General features: G+C 45.4%; 1 protein-coding gene and 1 non-coding gene across 2 annotated transcripts in view; both read left to right on the plus strand.

Annotated features, from left to right (window-relative positions):
• TMC7 (transmembrane channel like 7) overlaps positions 1-23,471 on the plus strand; it is a 69,642-nt gene that overhangs the window by 12,800 nt on the left and 33,371 nt on the right. Inside the window, exons 2-5 of the mRNA XM_007986732.3 lie at positions 5,253-5,496; positions 12,013-12,161; positions 18,091-18,258; positions 19,474-19,556. Coding sequence (XP_007984923.1) covers positions 5,253-5,496; positions 12,013-12,161; positions 18,091-18,258; positions 19,474-19,556 — 644 coding nt within the window. The remainder of the gene's footprint in view (positions 1-5,252; positions 5,497-12,012; positions 12,162-18,090; positions 18,259-19,473; positions 19,557-23,471) is intronic.
• Positions 8,392-8,498, plus strand: LOC119621221 (U6 spliceosomal RNA). Its single transcript, XR_005237791.2, has one exon. It is a non-coding gene; the product is annotated as a U6 spliceosomal RNA (small nuclear RNA).

Here is a 23,471-nt window from a genome sequence, read left to right on the forward strand (position 1 = left end):
TGTTCCTATACGGAAACAAGAGGGGGTGGATCCTAGTTATAAAAATAATGGTGCCTGTGTTTGAAGACATGGTCGTGACATTTTTTGTTTGAAGTTGAGGAACTTCCCTGGAGTGTCTAAAGAGGAAAAATCAGAACAGTTCTTCCTGGGAGGGGGTAGGTGGTGTATGAAAAACAGGATAATTACCTAGTTGATTTGTGTGGAATTTTATTTTTATTTTTATTTTATTTATTTATTTGTATATTTTTTTGGGATGGAGTCTTGCTCTGTTGCCCAGGTTGGAGTGCAGTGGCGTGATCTCGGCTCACTGCAATCTCCACCTCCTGGGTTCAAGCAAGTCACCTGCCTCAGCCTCCTGAGTAGCTGGGATTACAGGCACCCACCACCACGCCCAGCTAATTTTTGTAATTTTAGTAGAGACGAGGTTTCACCATGTTGTCCAGGCTGGTCTTGAACTCATGACTTCAAGTGATCTACCTGCCTCAGCCTCCCAAATTGCTAGGATTACAGGCATGAGCCACCGTGCCCGGCTTATTTGGCATTTTAACATTTACAAAGCACTTGTAAATCCGCGGCCCCCTGAATTTTTTCATGGTGAAGACTACAGCTTTGGGGTCTGATCAGCCTGTGATGCGTTCCTAGTTCCAACACTTACTGTGTAAGCAAGCAACACTTACTAATTGTCTGAGCCTCAGGTATTCATCTGTAACATGGAGATAATTATTTTCTTTGACTTTCGGGTTTTTTTTTTCCCTTGTAATTGGAGTCTTGTTATGTTGACCAGGCTGGTCTTGAATTCCTGGGCTCAAGCAATCCTTCTGCTTTAGCCTCCCAAAGTAGCTGAGACCACGCCGGCACAATGGGGATAATTCTCTCCAAAGAGTAGTTTGGAGTATTAAGTGTGACAATGCATGTTAAATACTTTATTTTTTTAATGTATTTCTTTTTTTCTGAGACGAATTCTTGCTCTGTCGCCCAGGCTGGAGTGCAGTGGTGCAATCTCGGTTCACTGCAAGCTCCGCCTCCCAGGCTCATGCCATTCTCCTGCCTCAGCCTCCCAAGTAGCTGGGACTACAGGCACCCGCCACTATGCCCGGCTAATTTTTTGTATTTTTAGTAGCGACAGACTTTCACCGTGTTAGCCAGAATGGTCTCGATCTCCTGACCTCGTGATCCACCCGCCTCAGCCGCCCTAAGTGCTGGCATTACAGGCGTGAGCCACCACACCCGGCCCGCATGTTAAATACTTTAAATAGCCTGCTACAAGGTAGGCAAGTACTCAAGAAATCTTAACCAGTGTTATTCATGCTGTTTGCAACTCCTTCCTCACCATCGTGCTGATGAGGCCCATGGTATTAGATCCTCCATTCCTGAGATGAGAAAAATGTGATTCTGAGGCAGCTGTGGTCTCTCCTGGGGTGGCTTGGCTGGTGGGTGAGAGGCCAGTGTTTTAAACCAACCCAGGCTCCAGCTTGGGGGCCCTGACCCTGCAGCAGTTGAATATTCAGTAGGTCCATGCTGTTCTATATTCAAAGACCTTTGTTCATCGTTAATAATAGCTCTTTGTTTGTGCTAGCGTGAGGGTAGCCTCCATGCAGGGCTTAGACCCTTTTCCTTTTCAGGGTCCACACCCGCCCTACCCTCATATTGGCTCGAGGGAGCCACTGCCACTAATGGAAGTGTGTCATATCCTCAGGGTGTGCTAGGCAGGGAGGTAGAAGGGTGGGTGAGGCTTGCAGACTTGCGCATGGAGATTGGCAGGGCCCCAGCCACGAGTCCGTGTGTCATCTACAGTGGGACAGCTGTTCCATTGTGTCTGAACTTGCCCATCCAAGAAAGGCAAAGATTACAGTGTCACAGCCAGGCCTTGACCGGTCCCCACCGGGCCCTGCCCCTGCCCATCCTCATCCGGTTGGTGTCTTTATGGAACTCTGTGTGTGCCAAGCGCTGCCTGGGACTGTCTACCCATGTGATCCTCTTTAATGTTCATAAACGGGCTGTGTAGCAAGTCCTGACCTCAGCCTTGCAGCCTCCAGGGTGACCTTTTTGTTTTTTGAGATGGAGTTTCGCTCTTGTTGCCCAGGCTGGAGTGCAATGGCATGATCTCAGCGCACTGCAACCTCCGCCTCCTGGGTTCAAGCGATCCTGAATAGCTGGGATTACAGGCATGCGCCACCGTGCCCAGCTAATTTTGTATTTTTAGTAGAGACGGGGTTTCTCCATGTTGGTCAGGCTGGTCTCGGACTCCCGGCCTCAGGTGATCCCCTCGCCTCAGCCTCCCAAAGTGCTAGAATTACAAGTGTGAGCCACTGTGCCCGGCCCAGGGTAACTTTTTTTTTTTGAGACGGAGTCTTGGTTTGTCGCCCAGGCTGGAGTGCAGTGGCACAATCTTGGCTCACTACAAGCTCTGCCTCCCGGGTTCACGCCATTCTCCTGCCTCAGCCTCCTGAGTGACTGGGACTACAGGCGCCCGCCACCACGCCTGGCTAATTTTTTGTATTTTTAGTAGAGACAGGGTTTCACCATGTTAGGCAGGATGGTCTCGATCTCTTGACCTTGTGATCCGACCGCCTCGGCCTCCCAAAGTGCTGGGATTACAGGCGTGAGCCACCACACCCGGCCCAGGGTGACCTTTAAAACGCAGTCGAAGCGTGACATCCCAAGGTCCTGCCATGGCCTACAAAGCCCGACTTGGTCCGACCCCAGCCACCCTTCTGACTTCAGCGTTTCCATTCTCCCTGTCCTAAATACCTATTGTTGCTCAACACACTGCTCCAAACGTGCTGGCTTAAGCCGTGTTATTATTTCTGCTGATTCCGTGCATCAGGGATGACTCGGGGCATGGGGGAGCCCGCTTGCCCTGCTGCCTGGGATGTCTGCGGGGGCTGGAGTGCCCAAGATGGCCTCATAACGGCGATGCCTGGTGAGGATGCCCCAGGGATTTTTTTTTATTGTTGTTTTCTTTTGTTTTGCTTTTATGAGATGAAGTCTTGCTCTGTTGCTCAGGCTGGAGTGCAGTCGTCCAATCTTGGCTCACTGCAACCTCTGCCTCCCGGGTTCAAGCTATTCTCCTACCTCAGCCTCCTGAGTAGCTGGGATTACAGGCACATGCCACCATGCCCAGCTAATTTTTTTTTTTTTTTCTATTTTTAGTAGAGATGGGATTTCACCATATTGGCCAGGCTGGTCTTGAACTCCCCATCTCAGGTGATCCACCTGCCTTGGCCTCCCAAAGTGCTGGGATTATAGGTGTAATCCAGGTGTGAGCCACCGTGCCTGGCTGTCCCAAGGGGTTGAAGACATGAGCCTGGGGCCTTGGTTCTTGCAATCACCCAGGTTGTTGGTTCTTTTTGTAGGCTTAGGGGCTCTTCCTCTCCACCTCGTTGTCCTAGGTAGTTGGACTTCCTTCCAGGCAGCCCTGGCCCAAGAGCACAGAAGTGGCTACTGCAAGGCCCTCTTATGACTTTGGGCTGGAAATGGCAGAGCGTTACTTCCATTGAGTCCTTTGGTTAAAGCAAGCACAGGTCCAGTGCAAATCCAAGGAGGGGACCACGCAGAGGGCCAGTGTGGCTCATTGGAGGCCACCAACAAAACCGCCTACCAGGTTCTTGCTCATTCACTCTTCCTCCAACCTGTCACACACACTCCTGCCGCTGGGCCTTTCCACTTATGGGTTCCCTCTGCCTGGGGTGCTTTTCCCCAAATATCCAGGGGTCTCACCCCTTCCCTTCATTCAGCTAAATGTCACCTTTAAAGAGAGACCATACCTGACCCCACCTTATCAAAAACAATTCACCCCCCCTCATATCACCTCTGTCCCCTGACACCACTCTGTCCTTTTTTTTTTTTTTAATTGCACTTGTCACTTCCTGGCATAATATTTACTGCTTGTTTATTATTTGATCTCCCTCTCCCCCATCTCAGAATATAACTGCCACGTGAGTAGGGCACTTGCCTTGTTCATTGCAGTTCCCTTAACTCCAGATATGACACATGGTAGACAGAGTTGTTGAATGAATATTTGAGATGAGGAAACAGAGCTTAGAAAGGTTAAGTAACTTTCCCAAAGACACAGAGCTAATGAGTGACAGAGTGGGGATCCAAACTCAAACATTTAGCTTCGATCAAGAAGCCATAGAAGCTTTGTTGCGTAGGGGTAATTGCTTAGGTAATTATGGCTGTCTGCCCCCTCTTCTCCCTGAGTCCTGTCTGTCTCCACTCAGATTGATCTTCCTGCAACTAAAATCCGATGAGGGGTAAAACCCATCTTGAAGGTAGCTTCCCTCCCCTTCAGCAGAAAGCCCACCTGCCTTAGCCTGCTGCCCAAGACACAGCAAAGCTTGACTTCTAGCACTGGCCTGACATAGAAATGATAAGGGTTTTGGAGTCAACCCTGGATTTGTCTGCAGTGCGCCCAATCACCCGCTCTCTAAATGCAAGTAAATTGGGAATGTCATTCATTCTAAGTGTCTGTGGTTAACAGGGCGGTCAAGCTGGCTGAAGGCTGGTCTGGAGTGGCCTCAGCTAGGGCGGTCATCCCACATAGTCTCATCTTCCGGCAGGCTCGCTCAGGCTTGTTCTGGCTGGGCTCCAGAGAGAAGCAGAAGTCTGCAAGATCTCTTAAGGCTGGCCTTAGAACTGGCCCAGCATCACTTCTGCTCTGTTCTGTTGGTCCAAGCAGATCAGGAGGCCAGTCCGGATCCCATGAATATGTGTGAAGCTCTTAACACCATGCCTGACACACAGGAAATGCTATTATTGTTGTTGATGTTGTTGCCATGCATTTGCATAGTATACTTTACGCTTTTTAGAGTTTTACTGAATACATTACTATACCCTACACTGTGGGAGGAAGTTGGAGCAAATATTACTAGCCCCATTTGACAAATATTTAAAATATTTAAAACTTTGGGCAAGTTTAGATAACTTGCCCAAGGCCATGCTTTTAGCTAGTGGCTGCAGCCAAACACTGAAAATCAGATGTTATGCAATTTAAAGCATGTCTGCAAACGCATCTGCAGAAAGTGAGCCCATCTGCAGATGATTTCACTGTCCTGAGCACCACTGTGGTAAATATAATAAGGTCAAAATGCTGTCCTCACAGACCCAGGCTAGTAACTATCTGCAAGGGTCAGTGATGATGCCCAAGATCCAAGTTTCCTGCTTGGCTTCCGAACTCACTGGAGTGAATGATGGCTTTCTTTTCATCATTCACTGGAGTGAATGATGGCTTTTTCTTTTCTTTTACAAAGAGAACCTCTCTCTAGATGCCAGTTGCTTCTCCTCTCCACCTGTGAACTTCCTCCAAGAATTGCCAAGCTACCGGTCCATTGCACGCAGGAGAACGACTGTCCATTCCCGGGACAAGCAAAGCGGCACTTTGCTAAAGTCAACCGACTCTTACAGCTCCCAGCTGGAGGACAGAATCGCTGAAAACCTCAGCAGCCAATCCCTTCGAAATTATGCACTGAACATCTCTGAGAAGCGGAGACTAAGGTTTGTTCACTAGCCACCTGGAACCTGCATTGTGTATGTTATGGCCTAGAGATACATTTTGTGCATGAAATGCTTTTCCCGAAGAGCTCATATAATTAAAATTTTATTCCTTAGGGTAAGTTAAGCCTCTTTGACAAAGATATCCAAACTTTCTTCTCCACTCCTACTGCTTCACTTGACTAGCCTTAAAAAAAAAAAAAAAAAGATACCCAAACATACTCAACATATTAGAAGTTTCTTTCTAGGCCGGGCGCGGTGGCTCATGCCTGTAATTCCAGCACTTTGGGAGGCCGAGGCGGGCGGATCGCGAGGTCAGGAGATCGAGACCATCGTGGCTAACACGGTGAAACCCCGTCTCTACTAAAATTACAAAAAATTAGCCGGGCATGGTGGCAGGCACCTTTAGGCCCAGCTACTCGGGAGGCTGAGGCAGGAGAATGGCGTGAACCCGGGAGGCGGAGCTTGCAGTGAGCTGAGATTGCGCCACTGCACTCCAGCCTGGGGAACAGAGCGAGACTCTATCTCAAAAAAAAAAAGGAGTTTCCTTCCTTTCTTTTCTTTTCTTTTCTTTTCTTTTCTTTTCTTTTCTTTCTTTTTTGAGACAGAGTTTCGCTGTTGTCCAGGCTGGAGAGCAATGGTGCGATCTTGGCAACCTCTGCCTCCCAGGTTCAAGCGATTCTCCTGCCTCAGATTCCCGAGTAGCTGGGATTACAGGTATGTGCCACCATGCCTAGCTAATTTTGTATTTTCAGTAGAGACAGGGTTTCACCATGTTGGCCAGGCTGGTCTCGAACTCCTGACCTCAGGTGATCTGCTTGCCTCGGCCTCCCAAAGTGCTGGAATCACAGGCATGAGCCACCGTGCCTGGCAGAAGTTTATTTCTTGCTAGCATAAAGTACTAGGAACTGCTGGACTTTGCAGCCATTCAGGGATCCAGGTTCTTTCCATCTTGTGGCTCTGCATACCCCTAAAGCCTCATTTTTGTCTGCAACCAAGCAGGACAAAAAGAAAGAGTTTGGAGTATGAGTATACCAGTTAGCTACGCAGCAGAATAAATCACCCCACAACTGAGTAGCCTAAAACAATAGTTTCTCAAGTCTACCAGTCTGCTGGACAAATCCTAGATTCAGTTGGGCTGAATCTTTATCCATAGTCAGCTGTGGCTGGGGAGGTGGCTCTGCTGATCTAGGCTGGGGATCAGCTGGCTGTAAGCTCGTCTAGGGTGGCTTCAGCTGGGATGATTACATGGTATCATCATGATAGCTTGGGTTTGTTCGCATGGCAACAGCTGGAGCCCAAGAGAGGATCAGAAGCCTGCAAAACCTCCTGAGACTAGGCTTAGAACCAGTTCAGCTTCCCTCCTACTGCAGTCTGTGGTCCAACCAGATCACAGTCCAGATTCAATTCGGTGGAAAGAGATTCCTCTCGCTAATGGGAAGAGCTGTAAAGTCACACGGTCACGGGGCATTCACACATTCATTGAGTCATTGGGAGTTTTGGGAGTGGGTTAGGAGCCAAGTCTGAAAGGTACACATATCACTTTTCTTTACATTTCTACCAGAGAGAATTTAGCCACATGGTCATACCTAACTGCTGAGAAAGCTGGGAAGTGTCTCCAGCTAGTGCCAGAGAAGGGGAGAATGGATGCGGGTGGTAGCTTGCCATCTCCCCCATTCTTGAAGAATTTAAAACATAATTTTCCCATTGACCTGGTGTCATGACAGAGGTGGGTATTTCTGCTTAACTCTCTAATTGCTCTCCCCACAGGGTCAGTAGCATAAATTCATTAGAAAGGTCGGGCAAAGTGGCTTATGCCCGTAATTACAGCACTTTGAGAGGCTGAGGCAGGAGGATTGCTTGAGACCAGGAGTTCCAGACCAGCCTGAGCAGCATAGCAAGACCCTGTCTTTACAAAATAAATAAATAAAAAATAAATAAATAAAATAATAATAGAAAAATTAGCTGGGTGTGGTGATGTGTGCCTGTAGTCCCAGCTACTCAGAAGGCTGAGGCAGGTGTATCACTCAAGCCCAGGAATAGGAGGGCTGCAGTAAGCTATGATCATGCCACTACCCTCCAGCCTGGGTCACAGAATAAGACCCTGTCTCTACGAAAACAACAGCAAAACAAAATAACACATTGGGCTGGGCGCGGTGGCTCACACCTGTAATCCCAGCACTTTGGGAGGCTGAGGCAGGTGGATCACAAGGTCAGGAGTTCAAGACCAGCCTGGCCAATATGGTGAAACCCCGTCTCTACTAAAAATACAAAAATTAGCTGGGCATGGTGGCGGGCGCCTGTAGTCCCAGCTACTTGGAAGGCTGAGGCAGGAGAATTGCCTGAACCCGGGAGGCAGAGGTTGCAGTGAGCCAAGATCATGCCACTATACTCCAGTCTGGGCAACAAAGCGAGACTGTGTCTCAAACAAAACAAAACAAAACAAAAATACAAAATAACACATTGGATGATGCACATTGGATGATACACTGTGCCTTGTAGGTTTGAGAGTATGTTATTTCTGGTTTTATTTTTAATTTGGGTGGTCTTGTATTCTCAAAAAATATTGAGACTTTATAAATGTATTTCAGCTGGCACAGTGGCTCATACCTGTAGTCCCAGCACTTTGGGAGGCTGAGGCAGGTGGATCGCTTGAGCTCAGAAATTTGAGACCAGCCTGGGCAACGTGGTGAAACCTGTTTCTACTAAGATTACAAAATTTAGCTAGGCATGGTGGCGTACTCCTGTAGTCTCAGCTACTCAGGAGGCTGAGGTGGGAGGATCACCTGAGTCCGGGAGGTTGAGGCTGCAGCGACCCAAGATGGCGCCACTGCACTTCAGTCTGGGTGACAAAGCAAGATGCTGTCTCAAAAAAAAAAAAAGAAAAAAAAAATTTTGGTGCTCTCTTTGGTAGCACATATACTAAAATTGGAATGATGCAGAGAAAATTAGCATGGCCTCTGAGCAAGAATGACACACAAATTCATGAAGCATTCCATATATAAATGTATTTAAAAATCAAATAAATAAATAAATAATAAAAGTATTTTATTTCCCACTCTTTCAGATTCACAGATTTTGAATTCTTATAAACTACTACTGCTCTATACCAAACTCTGCCACACCTAAGAAAGAGACATATTTTCTTCCATCAAGGGACTTCCAGGTTCACCGGAAAAATGAAACCAACAGACTCATGAGAGCAGGGCCCATGTCTATCTGGTTTACCAGTGAATCCCTAGAAAGTGGCAAAGAAGGTTGGGTGCAGTGGCTCATGCCTGTAATCCCAGCATTTTGAGAGACCAAGGCGGGTGGATCACCTGAGGTCAGGAGTTTGAGACCAGCCTGGCCAGCATGGTGAAACCTCATCTCTACTAAAAATACAAAAATTAGCCAGGCGTGGTGGCAGGTGCCTGTTATCCCAGCTACTCGTGAGGCTGGGGCAGGAGAATCGCTTGAATCCAGGAGGCGGAGGTTGCTGTGAGCTGAGATTGTGCCACTGCATTCCAACCTGGGCGACGGAGTGAGATTCCGATAATAGTAATAATTATAATAATTAAATAATAATAATTATTATTCCGATAATAATAATAATAAAGTGGCAAAGAAAAGGACACGGGAAAGATCATTCTTTTTTTTTGAGACAGAGTCTTGCTCTGTCGCCCAGGCTGGAGTGCAATGGCACGATCTCTACTCACGGCATCCTCCCCCTCCCAGGTTCAAGCAATTCTCCTGCCTCAGCCTCCTGAGTAGCTGGGATTACAGGCACCCACCAGCATTCCTGGCTAATTTTTGTATTTTTAATAGAGACAGGGTTTCACCATGTTGGTCAGGCTGGTCTCAAACTCCTCAAACTCCTGATCCACCCGCCTTGGCCTCCCAAAGTGCTGGGATTACAGGTTTAGCCACTGCACCCGGCCAGGGAGGATAATTCTAATTGCTAACAGTTGTTATTCTAAGCTCTTTATTTCCTTTAATCCCCACTCCACCCTCTGAGGCAAGGTTTTCAAATTATTATTATTATTTTATTTATTTATTTTTAGACGGAGTTTCGCTCTTGTTGCCCATGCTGGAGTGCAATGGTGCGATCTCGGCTCACCGCAACCTCCGCCTCCCGGGTTCAAGTGATTCTCCTGCCTCAGCCTCCCAAGTAGCTGGGATTACAGGTATGCGCCACCACGCCTGGCTAATTTTGTATTTTTAGCAGAGACAGGGTTTCTCCATGTTGGTCAGGCTGGTCTCAAACTCCCGACCTCAGGTGATCCGCCCGCCTCGGCCTTCCAAAGAACCGGGATTACAGGCATGAGCCACCACGCCTGGGCTATTTTATTTATTTATTTTTGAGACGAGTCTCACTCTGTCGCCCAGGCTGGAATGCAGTAGCGCCATCTTGCCTCACTGCAACCTCCACCTCCTGGGTTCCAGCGATTGTCCCACCTCAGCCTCCTGAGTAGCTGGGATTACAGGCGCCTGCCACCATGCCTGGTTAATTTTTTGTGTTTTTAGTAGAGACGGGGTTTCACCATGTTGACCAGGCTGGTCTAGAATTCCTAGCCTCAGGTGATCCATCTGCCTCGGCCTCCCAAAGTGCTGGGATTACAAGCATGAGCCGCCACCGCGCCCGGCCGAGGGAGGGTTTTTTAACCTTAGCATTCTTGCTTTTTTTTTTTTGAGACACAGTCATGATCTGTCGCCCAGGCTGCAGAGCAGTGGCGCCATCTCGGCTCAGTGAAAGCTCTGCCGCCCGGGTTCACGCCATTCTCCTGCCTCAGCCTCCCAAGTAGCTGAGACTACAGGTGCCTGCCACCACGCCCGGTTAATTTTTGTATTTTTTTTTTTTTTTTTTTTTTTTTTAGTAGAGATGCATTTCACCGTGTTAGCTAGGGTGGTCTCAATCTTATGACCTCGTGATTCGCCCACCTTGGCCTCCCAAAGTGCTGGGATTACAGGCGTGAGCCACCACGCCCAGCTGCACTCTTGCGTATTGACATTTAGGGCCAGATAGTTCTCTGTTGTGGAGGGCTGTCTGTGGATTGGAGGATGTTTAGTAGTATCCCTGGCCTCTACCCACTAGATGCCAGAAGCATGTCCCCCTCCCCCAAGTTGTGACAGTCAAAGATGTCCCCAGACCATTGCCTGATGTTCTTTGGGGGTTGTGCAAAATTGCCCCCACTTGAGAACCACTGATCTAACGGTAGGTACTTTACTAACTCCAATGTACAGATAAGGAAACTGACGCACAACACAGGGAGGCTTGTTTGGATGGGAGGTTCAAGTCCTTTTCTTTAATAGGAGCTCCCTGTCTGATGGAGGAGGACAGACTGGTGGGAGGGTGGAGGCATGTGCCATGTGCCATGGATAGTTGGTAAATTCCTGATGTTTCCTCTCTTACCTTTAGGCCCCAGCACCTTGTTTTTTCCCTGCTCTCCTTGCTCCCTCCTCTAACACCAGCTTGGACTTGGGGCATCTCCTCCAGGTTTCCAGAGCCCTGACCACATCCCCTTTTGTAGCAGTTCTCCCAGGGAGCTGTCATTGTTGGATGTCAGCATGTTTGCTTTCCCTCTAGACTCAGGATCAGCTTTGTGGGCCATGCAGTCTCTGTTGCAACTACTCAGCTCTGCTGTTGCAGATGGTTCATAAATGAATTGACATGGCTATGTTCTAGGAATGTTTATGGACACTGAAATTTGAATTTCATGTGATTTTCATGTGTCACAAAATACTATTTTTCTTTTGTCTTTTATTTTTATTATTTTTATTTAAAATAATTTTGTTTTGATACAGCATCTCGCTGTGTCACCCAGGCTGGAGTGCAATGGCATGATCTCGGCTCACTGAAACCTCCACCTTCTGGGTTCAAGCGATTCTCCTGCCTCAGCCTCCCTAGTAGCTGGGATTATAGGTGCCCACGACCACGCTCGGCTAATTTTGGTATTTTCAGTAGAGACGGGGTTTTGCCATGTTGGCCAGGCTGGTCTTGAACTCCTGGCTTCGTGTGATCTGAGAACCGCAGGGCGCATGGTTACTCTGACATTTTGACGGACTGCCAAACTCTTTTCCATAGCGGCGGCAGCATTTTATATTCCTTGCGGCAATGTGTGAGAGCTCACATATTTCTCTGTCCTTTTAGCTGGGGTTTTATGAGACGCTGAGTCTTTTTCTTTTCTTGATTTTTCGAGACGAAGTTTCGTTCTCATTGCCCAGGCTGAAGTGCAATGGCACAATCTTGGCTCACTGCAACCTCCGCCTCCCAGGTTCAAGCGATTCTCCTGCCTTAGCTTCCTGGAGTAGCCAGGATTACAGGCACCCGCCACCATGCCTGGCTAATTTTATATTTTTAGTAGAGATGGAATTTCACCATGTTGGCCAGGCTGACCTTGAACTCCTGACCTCAGGTGATCCACCTGCCTCGGCCTCCCAAAGTGCTAGGATTACAGGCGTGGAGTACCACGCTGGGCTGGGATGCTGAGTCTTGATGCTGCTGCTGTTGTGATTGTGATGCTTATGTTTTCCATGTAGGGACATTCAGGAGACACAAATGAAGTATCTCTCCGAGTGGGACCAGTGGAAGCGGTATAGCAGCAAGTCTTGGAAGAGGTTCCTAGAGAAGGCTCGAGAGATGACGACCCACCTGGAGCTGTGGCGGGAGGACATTCGCAGCATAGAAGGTATCCCGCCCTGGCCTCTGTGCAGGCTCTTCTGCAGAAGTCTCTGTGTCTGGGGAGCAAGTACAGCTTCGTTTCCACTAGCATCTAGCTGAAATTGAGCATTTCCTTCCATGATGAATGTGAACAACAAACCACCGCAAGGTTTAGCAGAACCTGTGTCTTTGTCACCAGGAAAAAATCGTGGGTATTTTCCTGTCCCTTCCAGTTGTATTTATCTTGGAATACCGCTAATGCCCATGACTGCTTGGAAATTTCAGTCGTTATTAGACTTGCCGCTAGATCTTGTTATTTAATGTGCTAGTGAAGACCAGACACAGTGGCTCACTCCTGTAATACCAGCCCTTTGGGAGGCCAAAGTGAGTGGATCACGAGGTCAGGAATTCAAGACCAGCCTGGCCAACATGGTGAAATCTCATCTCTACTAAAACTACAAAAAGTTAGCTGGGCATGGTAGTGCATGCCTGTAATCCCAGCTGTTTGGGAGGCTGAGGCATGAGAATCACTTGAACCCAGGAGGTGGACGTTGCAGTGAGCCGAGACTGCACTATTGCACAGCCTGGGTGACAGAGCGAGACTCTGTCTCAAAAGAAATGCCAGTAAAGTTGCTCACTGATGCTCACGTAGGTCATTCTATCACACATATTTTTAAAATAAGATGATAACTGTGTATCTGTTTTTATCTTATGCATTTAAATTAAATGCATAAAATAGTATTATTTAAAAATAATATTAAATTGGCCGGGCGCAGTGGCTCACGCCTGTAATCCCAGCACTGTGGGATGCTGAGGCGGATGGATCACGAGGCCAGGAGATCGAGACCATCCTGGCCAACACAGTAAAACCCCGTGTCTACTAAAAATACAAAAAATTAGCTGGGCATGGTGGTGGGCACCTGTAGTCCCAGCTACTCAGGAGGCTGAGGCAGGAGAATGTCGTGAACCCGGAAGGTGGAGCTTGCAGTGATCCGAGATGGCGCCACTGCACTCCAGCCTGGGTGACAGAGCGAGACTCCGTCTCAAAATAAAATAAAATAAAATAAATTATTTAATAATTTAATTTAAATTAAATGCATAAATAGTATTATTTTAAAATAATGTTAAATTATAATATATTAATATTAGCAGACTTATTTTATGCATTAAAATATTATGCATAAATATATTATTTTAAAAATGTTATACTTCTAATTTCAATGCATAAAATAAAAACAGACATACAGTTATCGTATTATTAAAAACATTATCCCAGCCAGGCCGTAGTTCATGCCTGTAATCCTAGCATTTTGGGAGACTGAGGCAGGAAGATCATCTGAGCCCAGGAGTTTGAGATTGGCCTGGGTAACAAAGTAAGAACTTGCCTCTACAACAAAAAGTTTGTTAGTCAGTGTTTTTTTTTTTTGAGACAGAGTCTCACTCTGTCGTCCTGGCTGGAGTGCAGTGGCATGATCTCAGCTCACTGCGGGCTCCGCTCCCCGGGTTCACGCCATTCTCCTGCCTCAGCCTCCCAAGTAGCTGGGACTACAGGCGCCCGCCACCACACCTGGCTAATTTTTTGTATTTTTAGTAGAGACGGGGTTTCACCATGTTAGCCAGGATGGTCTCGATCTCCTGACCTCGTGATCCGCCCACCTCGGCCTCCCAAAGTGCTGGAATTAAAGGCGTAAGCCACCACGCCTGGCCCAAAAAAAAGTTTTAAAAATTAGCTGGATGTGGTACTATACACCTATAGTCCCAGCTTCTGGGGTAGCTTAGGCAGGAGGATCGCCTGAGCCCAGGAGTTTGAGGCTGCAGTAAACTATGATTGTGCTATTGTACTCCAGCCTGGGCAACAGAGCCAGAACCTGTCTGAAAACAAAAACATAAATAAACAAACAGAAAGCTTTATTATCCTGAGACGAGGTTCATCACTCTCACCAAACTGCAGAGAGTTCCCATGGCCCTGAAAATACTGTGAACCCTTCCTCTCCTATAATGGTGAGAATTTGGGATTAAAAGTGTTGTTGCTAGTTGGCTTGGGCTGCCATAACAAGATACTGCAGACTGGATGGCTTAAAAAACAAATTTTTTTCTCATAGTTTTGGAGGCTTGAACAGGCCTTCTTGCTGTATTCATGTAACCGTTGCTTTGAGTGTGCTCTGAGAAAGAGTGCACACTCTCTGGTGTCTCTTTTTGTAATGACACTAATCCCATCATGGGGGCCCAGTCTCAAGACCTTATCGAAACCTAATCACTTCCCAAAGGCCCACCTCCAAATACCATTACACTGGGGGTTAGGGCTTCACCATATGAATTTGAGGGTGGGGACACAATTCAGTCCATAGCAAGTATGCAAAAATTGGAAGTTGTGCCAAAATACAAAATTAACTGGGCATAGTAGCTCATACCTGCTGTAATCCTAGCACTTTGGGAGGCTGAGGCAGGAGGATCACTTGGGCTCAGGAGTTTGCGACCAGTCTGGGTAACATAGTAAGATCCTGTCTCTATTTAATCTAAAAATAGAAATGAAAATTAAAAAAAAAAAATACAAAATTAGAAACATTAAACTTTTTTTGGATTATCTATTTAATTTTATTTTATTTTTGAGATGAAGTTTCACTCTTGTTGCCCAGGCTGGAGTGCAGTGGTGCGGTGTTGGCTTAATGCAACCTCCGCCTCCCAGGTTCAAGTGACTCTCCTGCCTCAGCCTCCCAAGTAGCTGAGACTACAGGCAGGTGCCACCAGGCTGGTTACTTTTTGTATTTTTAGTAGAGACAGGGTTTCACCATGTTGGACAGGCTAGTCTTGAATTCCTGACCTCAGGTGATCCGCCTGCCTTGGCCTCCCAAAGTGCTGGGATTACAGGCGTGAACCGCCACGCCTGGCCAGGATTATCTATTTTACAGCAAAACATTTTTCAAACATCTCCCCAAAACTGCTAAAATGGAAACTTCGTGAGGTTTGTAAGGAATGGAGTAGGATAAGTAAAGGAAATTATTTTCTCCATTATTACTATTTTAAGACCTATAAAATACAATTGGTAATCTATCCGATGAATAACCTTTTAATTGTTGTTTTATTTGGAGAATATAATATATTTCTAAAAGGCTTCATGGCTCACTGAAAACTTCAACCATGCACTCATACTTTTTCTCTTGAGATTTAGGTATAATATTATGTTTGGAGCAAAATAATAAAAGCTAATTTTTATTGAGCATTTACTGTGAACCAGGCATTGTGTTAAGCACTTTACTCGTTACCTCAGTTAATCTTCAAGGGAAACTTTCATTTAGGTGCTTGTCATTTGCATGGCTCAGAGAGTTTGAGATCTTGTCCAAGTTCACTCAGACAGGGTGAGGCAGAACCGGGGTTTGAACCCAGGCATTCAAGATGTAGAGTCCAAGGTTTTAGCCACTATGTCTAGGTTCCTCTCTTGCGAAGTGGTAGGCTTTCTGGACATTTTCATTCAGAAAGTGGCTTGTGTGGTAGAGGGTAGGTTCTCCCTGGGAACTGGGATTTTGATTTTCTCTGCAGTTACTCTACCCCTGTGATTCCTTGGCTGGGTAGGTGCTCATCTGACATGAAGTGCAGGTGTGATAATAAATTTCTGCCTCTGGCAGATTGCTAAGTATTAGAGAGTGGCAAAAAACTATGGGTATCTTATATCTTCGGTCTCCAGTAATAAGTTCTTTGCTCCTACCAAGAACAAGAAGCCATCCTTGCTCTTCAGAATGCTTTCTATCCTCAGCAATTAGCAGAAGGTTGGTTTTCTATTTGCAAATCAATCGATGTGATCCACCACAAAACAGAATAAAAGAAAAAAATTATAGGATCATCCCAACAGATGCAGAAAAAGCACTGACAAACTTCAGTTCTCATTTTTACCAAATAATAAATAGATAAGACCTTTCTTAATTTTATTTTAAAAACCTATAAACATTATACAGCAAACAACATACTCAATGATGAAATGTTAAAACCTTTTTCCCTGAGATTGAAAATGAGAAAAAGGTGTCGATTATCACAGATTCTATTCAAAATCATCCTAGAAGTTCTAGCCAATGTAGCAGGATGGTCGGGGGGAAGGATAATAATTGGAAAGGAAAAAATAAAACGTCATTTGTTTTTTTTTTTTGCAGATGACAATGATATACATGTAGATAATTAAGAAGACAACTATTGAAATTAATGTTATGTAACAAGGTTTATGGTTAATTTTAAAGTGTCTCTATTTAAAATGAATTGTATTTCTATATACCAACAACAAACATTCTGTAATCCCAGCACTTTGGGAGGCCGAGATGGGCGGATCACAGGTCAGGAGATCGAGACCATCCTGGCTAACACGGTGAAACCCCATCTCTACTAAAAAAATACAAAAAACTAGCTGGGCGAGGTGGCAGGCACCTGTAGTCCCACCTACTCAGGAGGCTGAAGCAGGAGAATGGCGTGAACCCAGGAGGGGGAGCTTGCAGTTAGCTGAGATCCGGCCACAGCACTCCAGCCTGGGCGACAGAGCGAGACTCCATCTCAAAAAAAAAAAAAAAAAAAAAGGAAGTGAATTTTTTTAAATGATACAGTTTACAATAGTATCAAAAATGTCAGGGCCTGGCGTGGTGGCTCATGCCTATAATCCCAGCACATTGGAAGTCTGAGGCAAGTGGATCACCTGAGATCAGGAGTTCGAGACCAGCTTGGCCAACATGGTGAAACCCCGTCTGTACTAAAAACATAAAAATTAGCTGGGCGTGGTGGCTCATGCCTATAGTCCTAGCTACTCGGAAGGCTGAGGCGCAAGAACTCCCTGAACCCAGGAGGCAGAGGTTACAGAGAGTTGAGATCACACCACTGCACTCCACCCTGGGCAACAGAGTGAGACTCGGTGTCAAAAAAAAAAAAAAAGAAAAATCAGATATCTAGGAATATATCTAAAGAACCATATGCAATAATTATGCACAGAAAACTATAAAGTATTATTGAGAAAAACTAAGGAAGACCTAAATATACCATGTTCATGGATCAGAAGACTTAATATTATAAATATGTCACTTCTCCTCAAATTGACCTATATATTTTATGTAATCCCAATCAGAATCTTAGCAGACTGTGCATGAAAATTAAAACACTAATTCTAACATTTGTATATAAATGCAAAAGACCGAAGATGTCTAAGACAATCTTGAGGAGTAACAAAGCTGAAAGATACCATGTATCAGTGGGCCAGGCGTGGTGGCTCATGCCTGTAATCCCAGCACTTTGGGAGGCTGAGGTGGGCGGATCACAAGGTCAGGAGATCGAGACCATCCTGGCTAATACAGTGAAACTACGTCTCTACTAAAAATACAAAAAATTAGCCAGGTGTGGTGGCAGGCACCTGTAGTCCCAGCTACTCAGGAGGCTGAGGCAGGAGAATGGCGTGAACCCGGGAGGCAGAGCTTGCAGTGAGCTGAGATTGCACCACTGCACTCCAGCGTGAGTGACAGAGGAAGACTGTCTCAAAAAAAAAAAAAAAAAGGATACCATGTATCAAGTCTTACAAATCTGCAATAATTAAGACAGTCTAGCATTGGTGTAAGGATAGACATGTAGACCCACGGAACAGGATAGAGTTCAGAAACAGATTCATGCATATGTGGTCAGGTGATTATTTCCAAAAAAAGCAGCAAATAAATGGTGCTGAGTCAACTAGAGATTCCTATAAGAAAAGATAAATACTGAGCCCTCCCTCATACCGTTCTCAAGTGATTAATTCAAGATTGATTGTAGATCTACAGGTGAAAAGTTAAAACACTAGAAGATCGAGTCTTAAAGCTAACAATTAAAAAAAAAATAAAATGTTTCTTCCTCTTTCCAGCTACTGATTACTCCAGCTTCAGCTTTTGTGGCTAATTGAATCTATGATGTGTAGTGTGTCAATAACCCTGGTCAGTGATGTCCAGGTTTGTTTTTTCCAGGGAAATTTGGCACTGGGATTCAGTCCTATTTCTCCTTCTTGAGATTCCTGGTGTTGCTGAATTTGGTGATATTTCTGATCATCTTTATGCTGGTTTTGCTCCCAATCTTACTCACAAAATACAAGATCACCAACAGCAGCTTTGTGCTCATTCCTTTCAAAGGCACAGGTGAGTCTAAGGCCTGGTTTACTATGAAGTGTGTTTGTTTTTCACTGTGTACCTCCCTACAATGCTTGCTTTGCTAAGAATCTTATTCTAATTCTTGGGCGACTGTATTAGTCAGGATGGTCTAGGTTATGCTGCAGAAACAAGTGATCCCATAACACTCATGCTGCTATGGAATAACAGCATGCAAGTATGACAGCATAACAGTATGAGACTGTGAGAGAGAAATAAACCTTTGTGGTTATTTGAGACTGTGAGTGAGAAATAACCACAAAGGTTCATTTCTCACTCACAGTCCATGCCCACTGTGGGCTGGTGAGCTTCACTCTGGAGTCCAAGCTGTTGGAGCAGCCTCTATCTGGAGCATTGACAGTCACACATACAAGCAAAAAACAAGCTCTATATGTGGACTTACATATAAAATATATAAAAAAGACATATCGCCAGATGTTTGGGGAGAATAGTGAAGGAAACACTAGAAGTAGAAGGAGAAAGAAATATTACTGTATTGGACACATTGGGGTTTGGACTGAAAATGGCAAATCACAAATATACAAACATATCTGTGCAAATATGCAAATATATATGACATTTCTAAATGTAATATACATATACAGTCATGTACCCCATGACAATATTTCAATTAACACTGGATCACATATGCAATGGTGGTCCCCTAAGATTATAATACTGTATTTTTACTGTAGTTTTTCTTTGTTTAGACATGTTTAGATACACAAATACTTAACATTGTGTTGCAGTTACCTACAGTATTCAGTGCAGTAACATGCCGTCCAGGTTTGTAACCTAGGAGCAATAGGCCATACCATACAGCCTAGGTGTGTAGTGGGCCATCCCATCTAGGTTTGCGTAAGTATACTCCGTGATGTTCGCATGACGAAATTGCCTAAGGACATATTTATCAGACTGTATCCTCCTTGTTAAGCCATGCATGACTGTATATGCTTATACACACAAATTGTGAAAAACAGGCAGGCTATGGCCAGGTGCGGTGACTCACGCCTGTAATCCTGGCACTTTGGGAGGCTGAGGTGGGCGGGTCACCTGAGGTCAGGAGTTCAAGACCAGCCTGGCCAACATGGCGAAACCCTATGTCTACTAAAAATACAAAAATCAGCCAGGCAAACAAAAAAGACAAGCAGGTTATAGAGACTGTAAAACTGTTTCCACTGACATTCTGGTTTTTGTTTCTTACAGATATACAATGTACAGTCTATCCAGTAAGCAGTTCTGGACTCATTTACTTTTACAGTTATATCATAGACTTGCTTTCTGGCACTGTAAGTATTTAACATAATCCTTTGTTTAGCTCCTCAATCTACTAAAAATCGATTGATTTAAAGATCAGTTTCCCAAATTTCTGCAGTGAGAGCCAAACACAAGTGTTCGTTGACATATGTACCAGTAAATGAAACAGGATTTGCAGTTACCTCATCTGAAAGAACAACGTTCACCATCAACTGCTAGAATGTCAGGAAATATGCTTTGTCACTTTCAGCCCTTGGCCTTTTTCTAGTCCTTTCTTTTTATTTATTATTATTATTATTATTTTTTTGAGACAGAGTCTCACTCTGTCACCCAGGTTGGAGTGCAGTGGTGCAATCTCGGCTCACTGCAACCTCTGCCTCCCGGGTTCAAGTGATTCTCCTGCCTCAGCCTCCCGAGTAGCTGGAATTACAGGTGTGTGCTACCAAGCTCAGCTAATTTTTGTATTTTTAGTAGAGATGGGGTTTCACCATGTTGGTCAGGCTGGTCTGGAACTCCTGACCTCAGGTGGTCTACCCTCCTCGGTCTCCCAAAGTACTGGGATTACAGGCGTGAGCCACCGTGCCTGGCCTCTAGTCCTTCAACCTTTGTATAGATCTGCAACAAGGTACTGACTTCCCCCACAGAAGGATGCTTCAGTGAAAATGAACCCAGATAGAATGTTTACAATTTCTCTGACACTGATAAACCCGAACATTTTGGAGCCCCAGACTGGGCGGATGAAAGATGTGGCTCTTCTTTTCCAGAAATTACACACAGGGACATGTGTGATGTACAAACTCACACTTTCAGATGATATGCACAAACACCTGCATATCATGTACTTGGGCATATGAAGATTCTCTGAAATCCCTTATAAGTCAATCCCAGGTTACCATCCCCCACCACCACCCCAACTCTAAAATGGAATTAATCTCTTGGCTTTTATGGTAGTTCTAAAAGGTTTTTATTATCGCCTTCTAAAAAAATGATTTTGGCCAGGCACAGTGGCTCACACCTGTAACCCCAACACTTTGAGAGGCCGAGGCAGGAGGATTGCCTGAGGCCAGGAGTTTGAAACCAGCCTGGGCAACATATCTCTACACAAAATAAACATGATTAGCTGGGCGTGATGGCGTGCACCTGTAGTCCCAATTACTCTGGAGGCTGAGGTAGGGGAATCACTTGAGCCCAGAAGGTTGAGGCTGCAGCCTGCACCACTGCACTTAAGCCTGGGCAACAGAGCAAGACCCCATCTTTAAAAAAAGATTTTGTGGTTTTTCATTTTTTTAATTTCACTTTTTTCAGCAAATAAGATTGCAGCTATGAAAAGTAGCCATCTTTGCCCTTTAGACCAGGGTTTCTCAAACTTGGCGCTATTGATATTCTTTTTTTGTTTTTTTTTTGGAGATAGGATCACGCTGTGTTTGCCAGGTTAGAGTATAGTGGCGCAATCATAGCTCACTGTAATCTCAAACTCCTGGGCTAAAACGATCTTCCCAAGTGGCTAGGACTACAGGCATACACTACACTTGGCTAATTTTTAATTTTCTTTGTAGAGATGTGGGGTCTCACTATGTTGCCCAGGCTGGTTTCAAGCTCCTGACCTCGATGAAGCCTCCTGCCTCACTCGGCCTCTCAAAGTGTTGGGGTTACAGGTGTGAGCCTCTGTGCCTGGCCAAAATAACTTTTTTAGAAGGTGACAAAAAAAAAAAACCTTTTAGAGCTACCATAAAAGCAATGAGATTTTAAGTACTGGGGTAACAGGCATGAGCCACCGTGCCCAGTGGATTAGATAACTCTGTGTTGTGTAGGGCTTTCTGGTGCACAGTAGCCCCCTGAGCTGTATCCCTGGTCTCCGCCCACTAGATGCCAGCAGCACTGCCCTCTTCCGATTCTGACAATCAAAAACATTTCCAGAGATTGCTAAATGTTCCCTAGCAGACGAAATTACCCCCAGTTGAGAACCACTGCTCTAGGTGTTTAAGAAATACAAATAAGTACTTTTATTTTTTCAGAAATACTTTCTGAAAATTTCTGGTATGAAAATACCTTACCGGCCGAGCGTGATGGTTCACGCCGGTAACCCCAGCACTTCAGAAAGGCCAAGGCCGGCAGATCACCTGAGGTCGGTAGTTCAAGACCAGCCTGGCCAACATGGTGAAACCCCATCTCTACTAAAAATAGAAAAATTAGCTGGGCACGGTGGGGGGCGCCTGTACTCCCAGCTACTCAGGAGGCTGAGGCAGGAGAATTGCTTGAATCCGGGAGGCGGAAGCTGCAGTGAGCTGAGATTGCACAACTGCAAGATCCAACCCCGGGCAACAAGAGGGAGAGTTCGTCTCAAAACAAAACAAAAACAAAACAAACAAACAAAAATGCCATACCATTGAGCTTCCGCTTTTCTGAATAAATTGGTAGAAAGCCTTGAATTTGTCCACTGTGTTTGACTTTGAAAAAGCACCCCTACCTTTTTTTTTTTTTTCCTTTTCTTTTTGAGACAAGATGTGGCTCTGTTGCTCAGAGAATGCAGTGGCATAATTTTGGCTTATTGCAAACTCTGCTTCTAGGCTTAAGCCATCCTCCCACCTCAAGCCTCCTGAGTAGCTGGGACTACAGGTGCATGCCACCATGCCCAGCTAATTTGTGTGTGTGTGTGTGTGTGTGTGTGTGTGTGTGTGTGTGTTTTGTAGAGACAGGGTTTTGCCATGTTGCCTAGGCTGGTCTCGAACTCCTAAGCTCAAGCAATCCACCTATCTTGGCTTCCCAAAGTGCTGGGATTACAGGTATGAGCCACTACACCCCGCCTGATTTTGAAAAAATCCTTTTACATCTCTGATCTCATGTTTTCCTAAAAACAACTCAGAGGAATTGTTGGATGGGTATTCAAAAGTCTACTATGCAAAAAAAAAGTTTAAAAAGAAAATACATGGCTGGGCACGGTGGCTCATGCCCGTAATCCCAGCGCTTTGGGAGGCCGAGGTGGGCAGATCACCTGAGGTCAGGAGCTTGAGACCAGCCTGGCCAACATGGGGAACCCCATCTCTACTAAAAATACAAAAAAATTAGCTGGGTGTGGTGGCTGGTGCCTGTAATCTCAGCTCCTCGGGAGGCTGAGGCAGGAGAATTGCTTGAACCTGGGAGGTGGAGGTTGCAGTGAGCCGAGATTGAGCCACTGCATTCCAGCTTGGGCAACAAGAGCGAAACTCCATCTCAAAAAAAAAAAAGATTAGCCTGGCGTGGTGGTGTGCACCTGTAATCCCAGCTACTTGGGAGGCTGAGGCCCAAGAATCTCTTGAACCTGGGAAACGTAGGTTGCAGTGAGCCAAAATTGCACCACTACACTCCAAACTGGGAGACAGAAAGACTCTGTCTCAAAAAAATAAAAATAAAAATAATAATAATAAAAGAAAAAAGTCTACTATGCAGATGAGAAAACAGAAACTGTGCAAATGTCCACTATGCAAATTAGAAGATAAAAGCCATGCAAATGTTGACTTGTGCAAATGAGAAAAGAAATTCAGTGACCTACCCAAGGTCACACTGCCTTTGAAAGCAAAGTTGGGATCAAATCCCAGAGCTGCTGTTAACCCCATTTCTTTAGATTACATCCCATAAGAAAAGTTTCTGTTTGTGGAAGGAAAAAAAAAAGTTTCTTCGCATACTGTAACCTTCTTCCTGATAGGAAAAATTTTATAGGAGAGTTAGCTGCGCTTGATTATAGACGTTCAATAAAGTAAGCATGATAATGATCTGTCTGAAAGAGAACTTTCTGCAATGATCTGGAGAATGTGGACCTGTGCTGTGTAACAATGGAACCACTAACTCTTTTTTGTTTGTTTTTTTGAGACAGAGTCTCGCTCTGTCGCCCAGGCTGGAGTACATTGGCGTGATCTTGGCCCACTGCCACCTCTGCCCCCTGGGTTCAAGTGATTCTCCTGCCTCAGCCT

Source organism: Chlorocebus sabaeus, chromosome 5 (assembly GCF_047675955.1).
Source record: "Chlorocebus sabaeus isolate Y175 chromosome 5, mChlSab1.0.hap1, whole genome shotgun sequence".
NCBI lineage: Eukaryota > Metazoa > Chordata > Mammalia > Primates > Cercopithecidae > Chlorocebus > Chlorocebus sabaeus.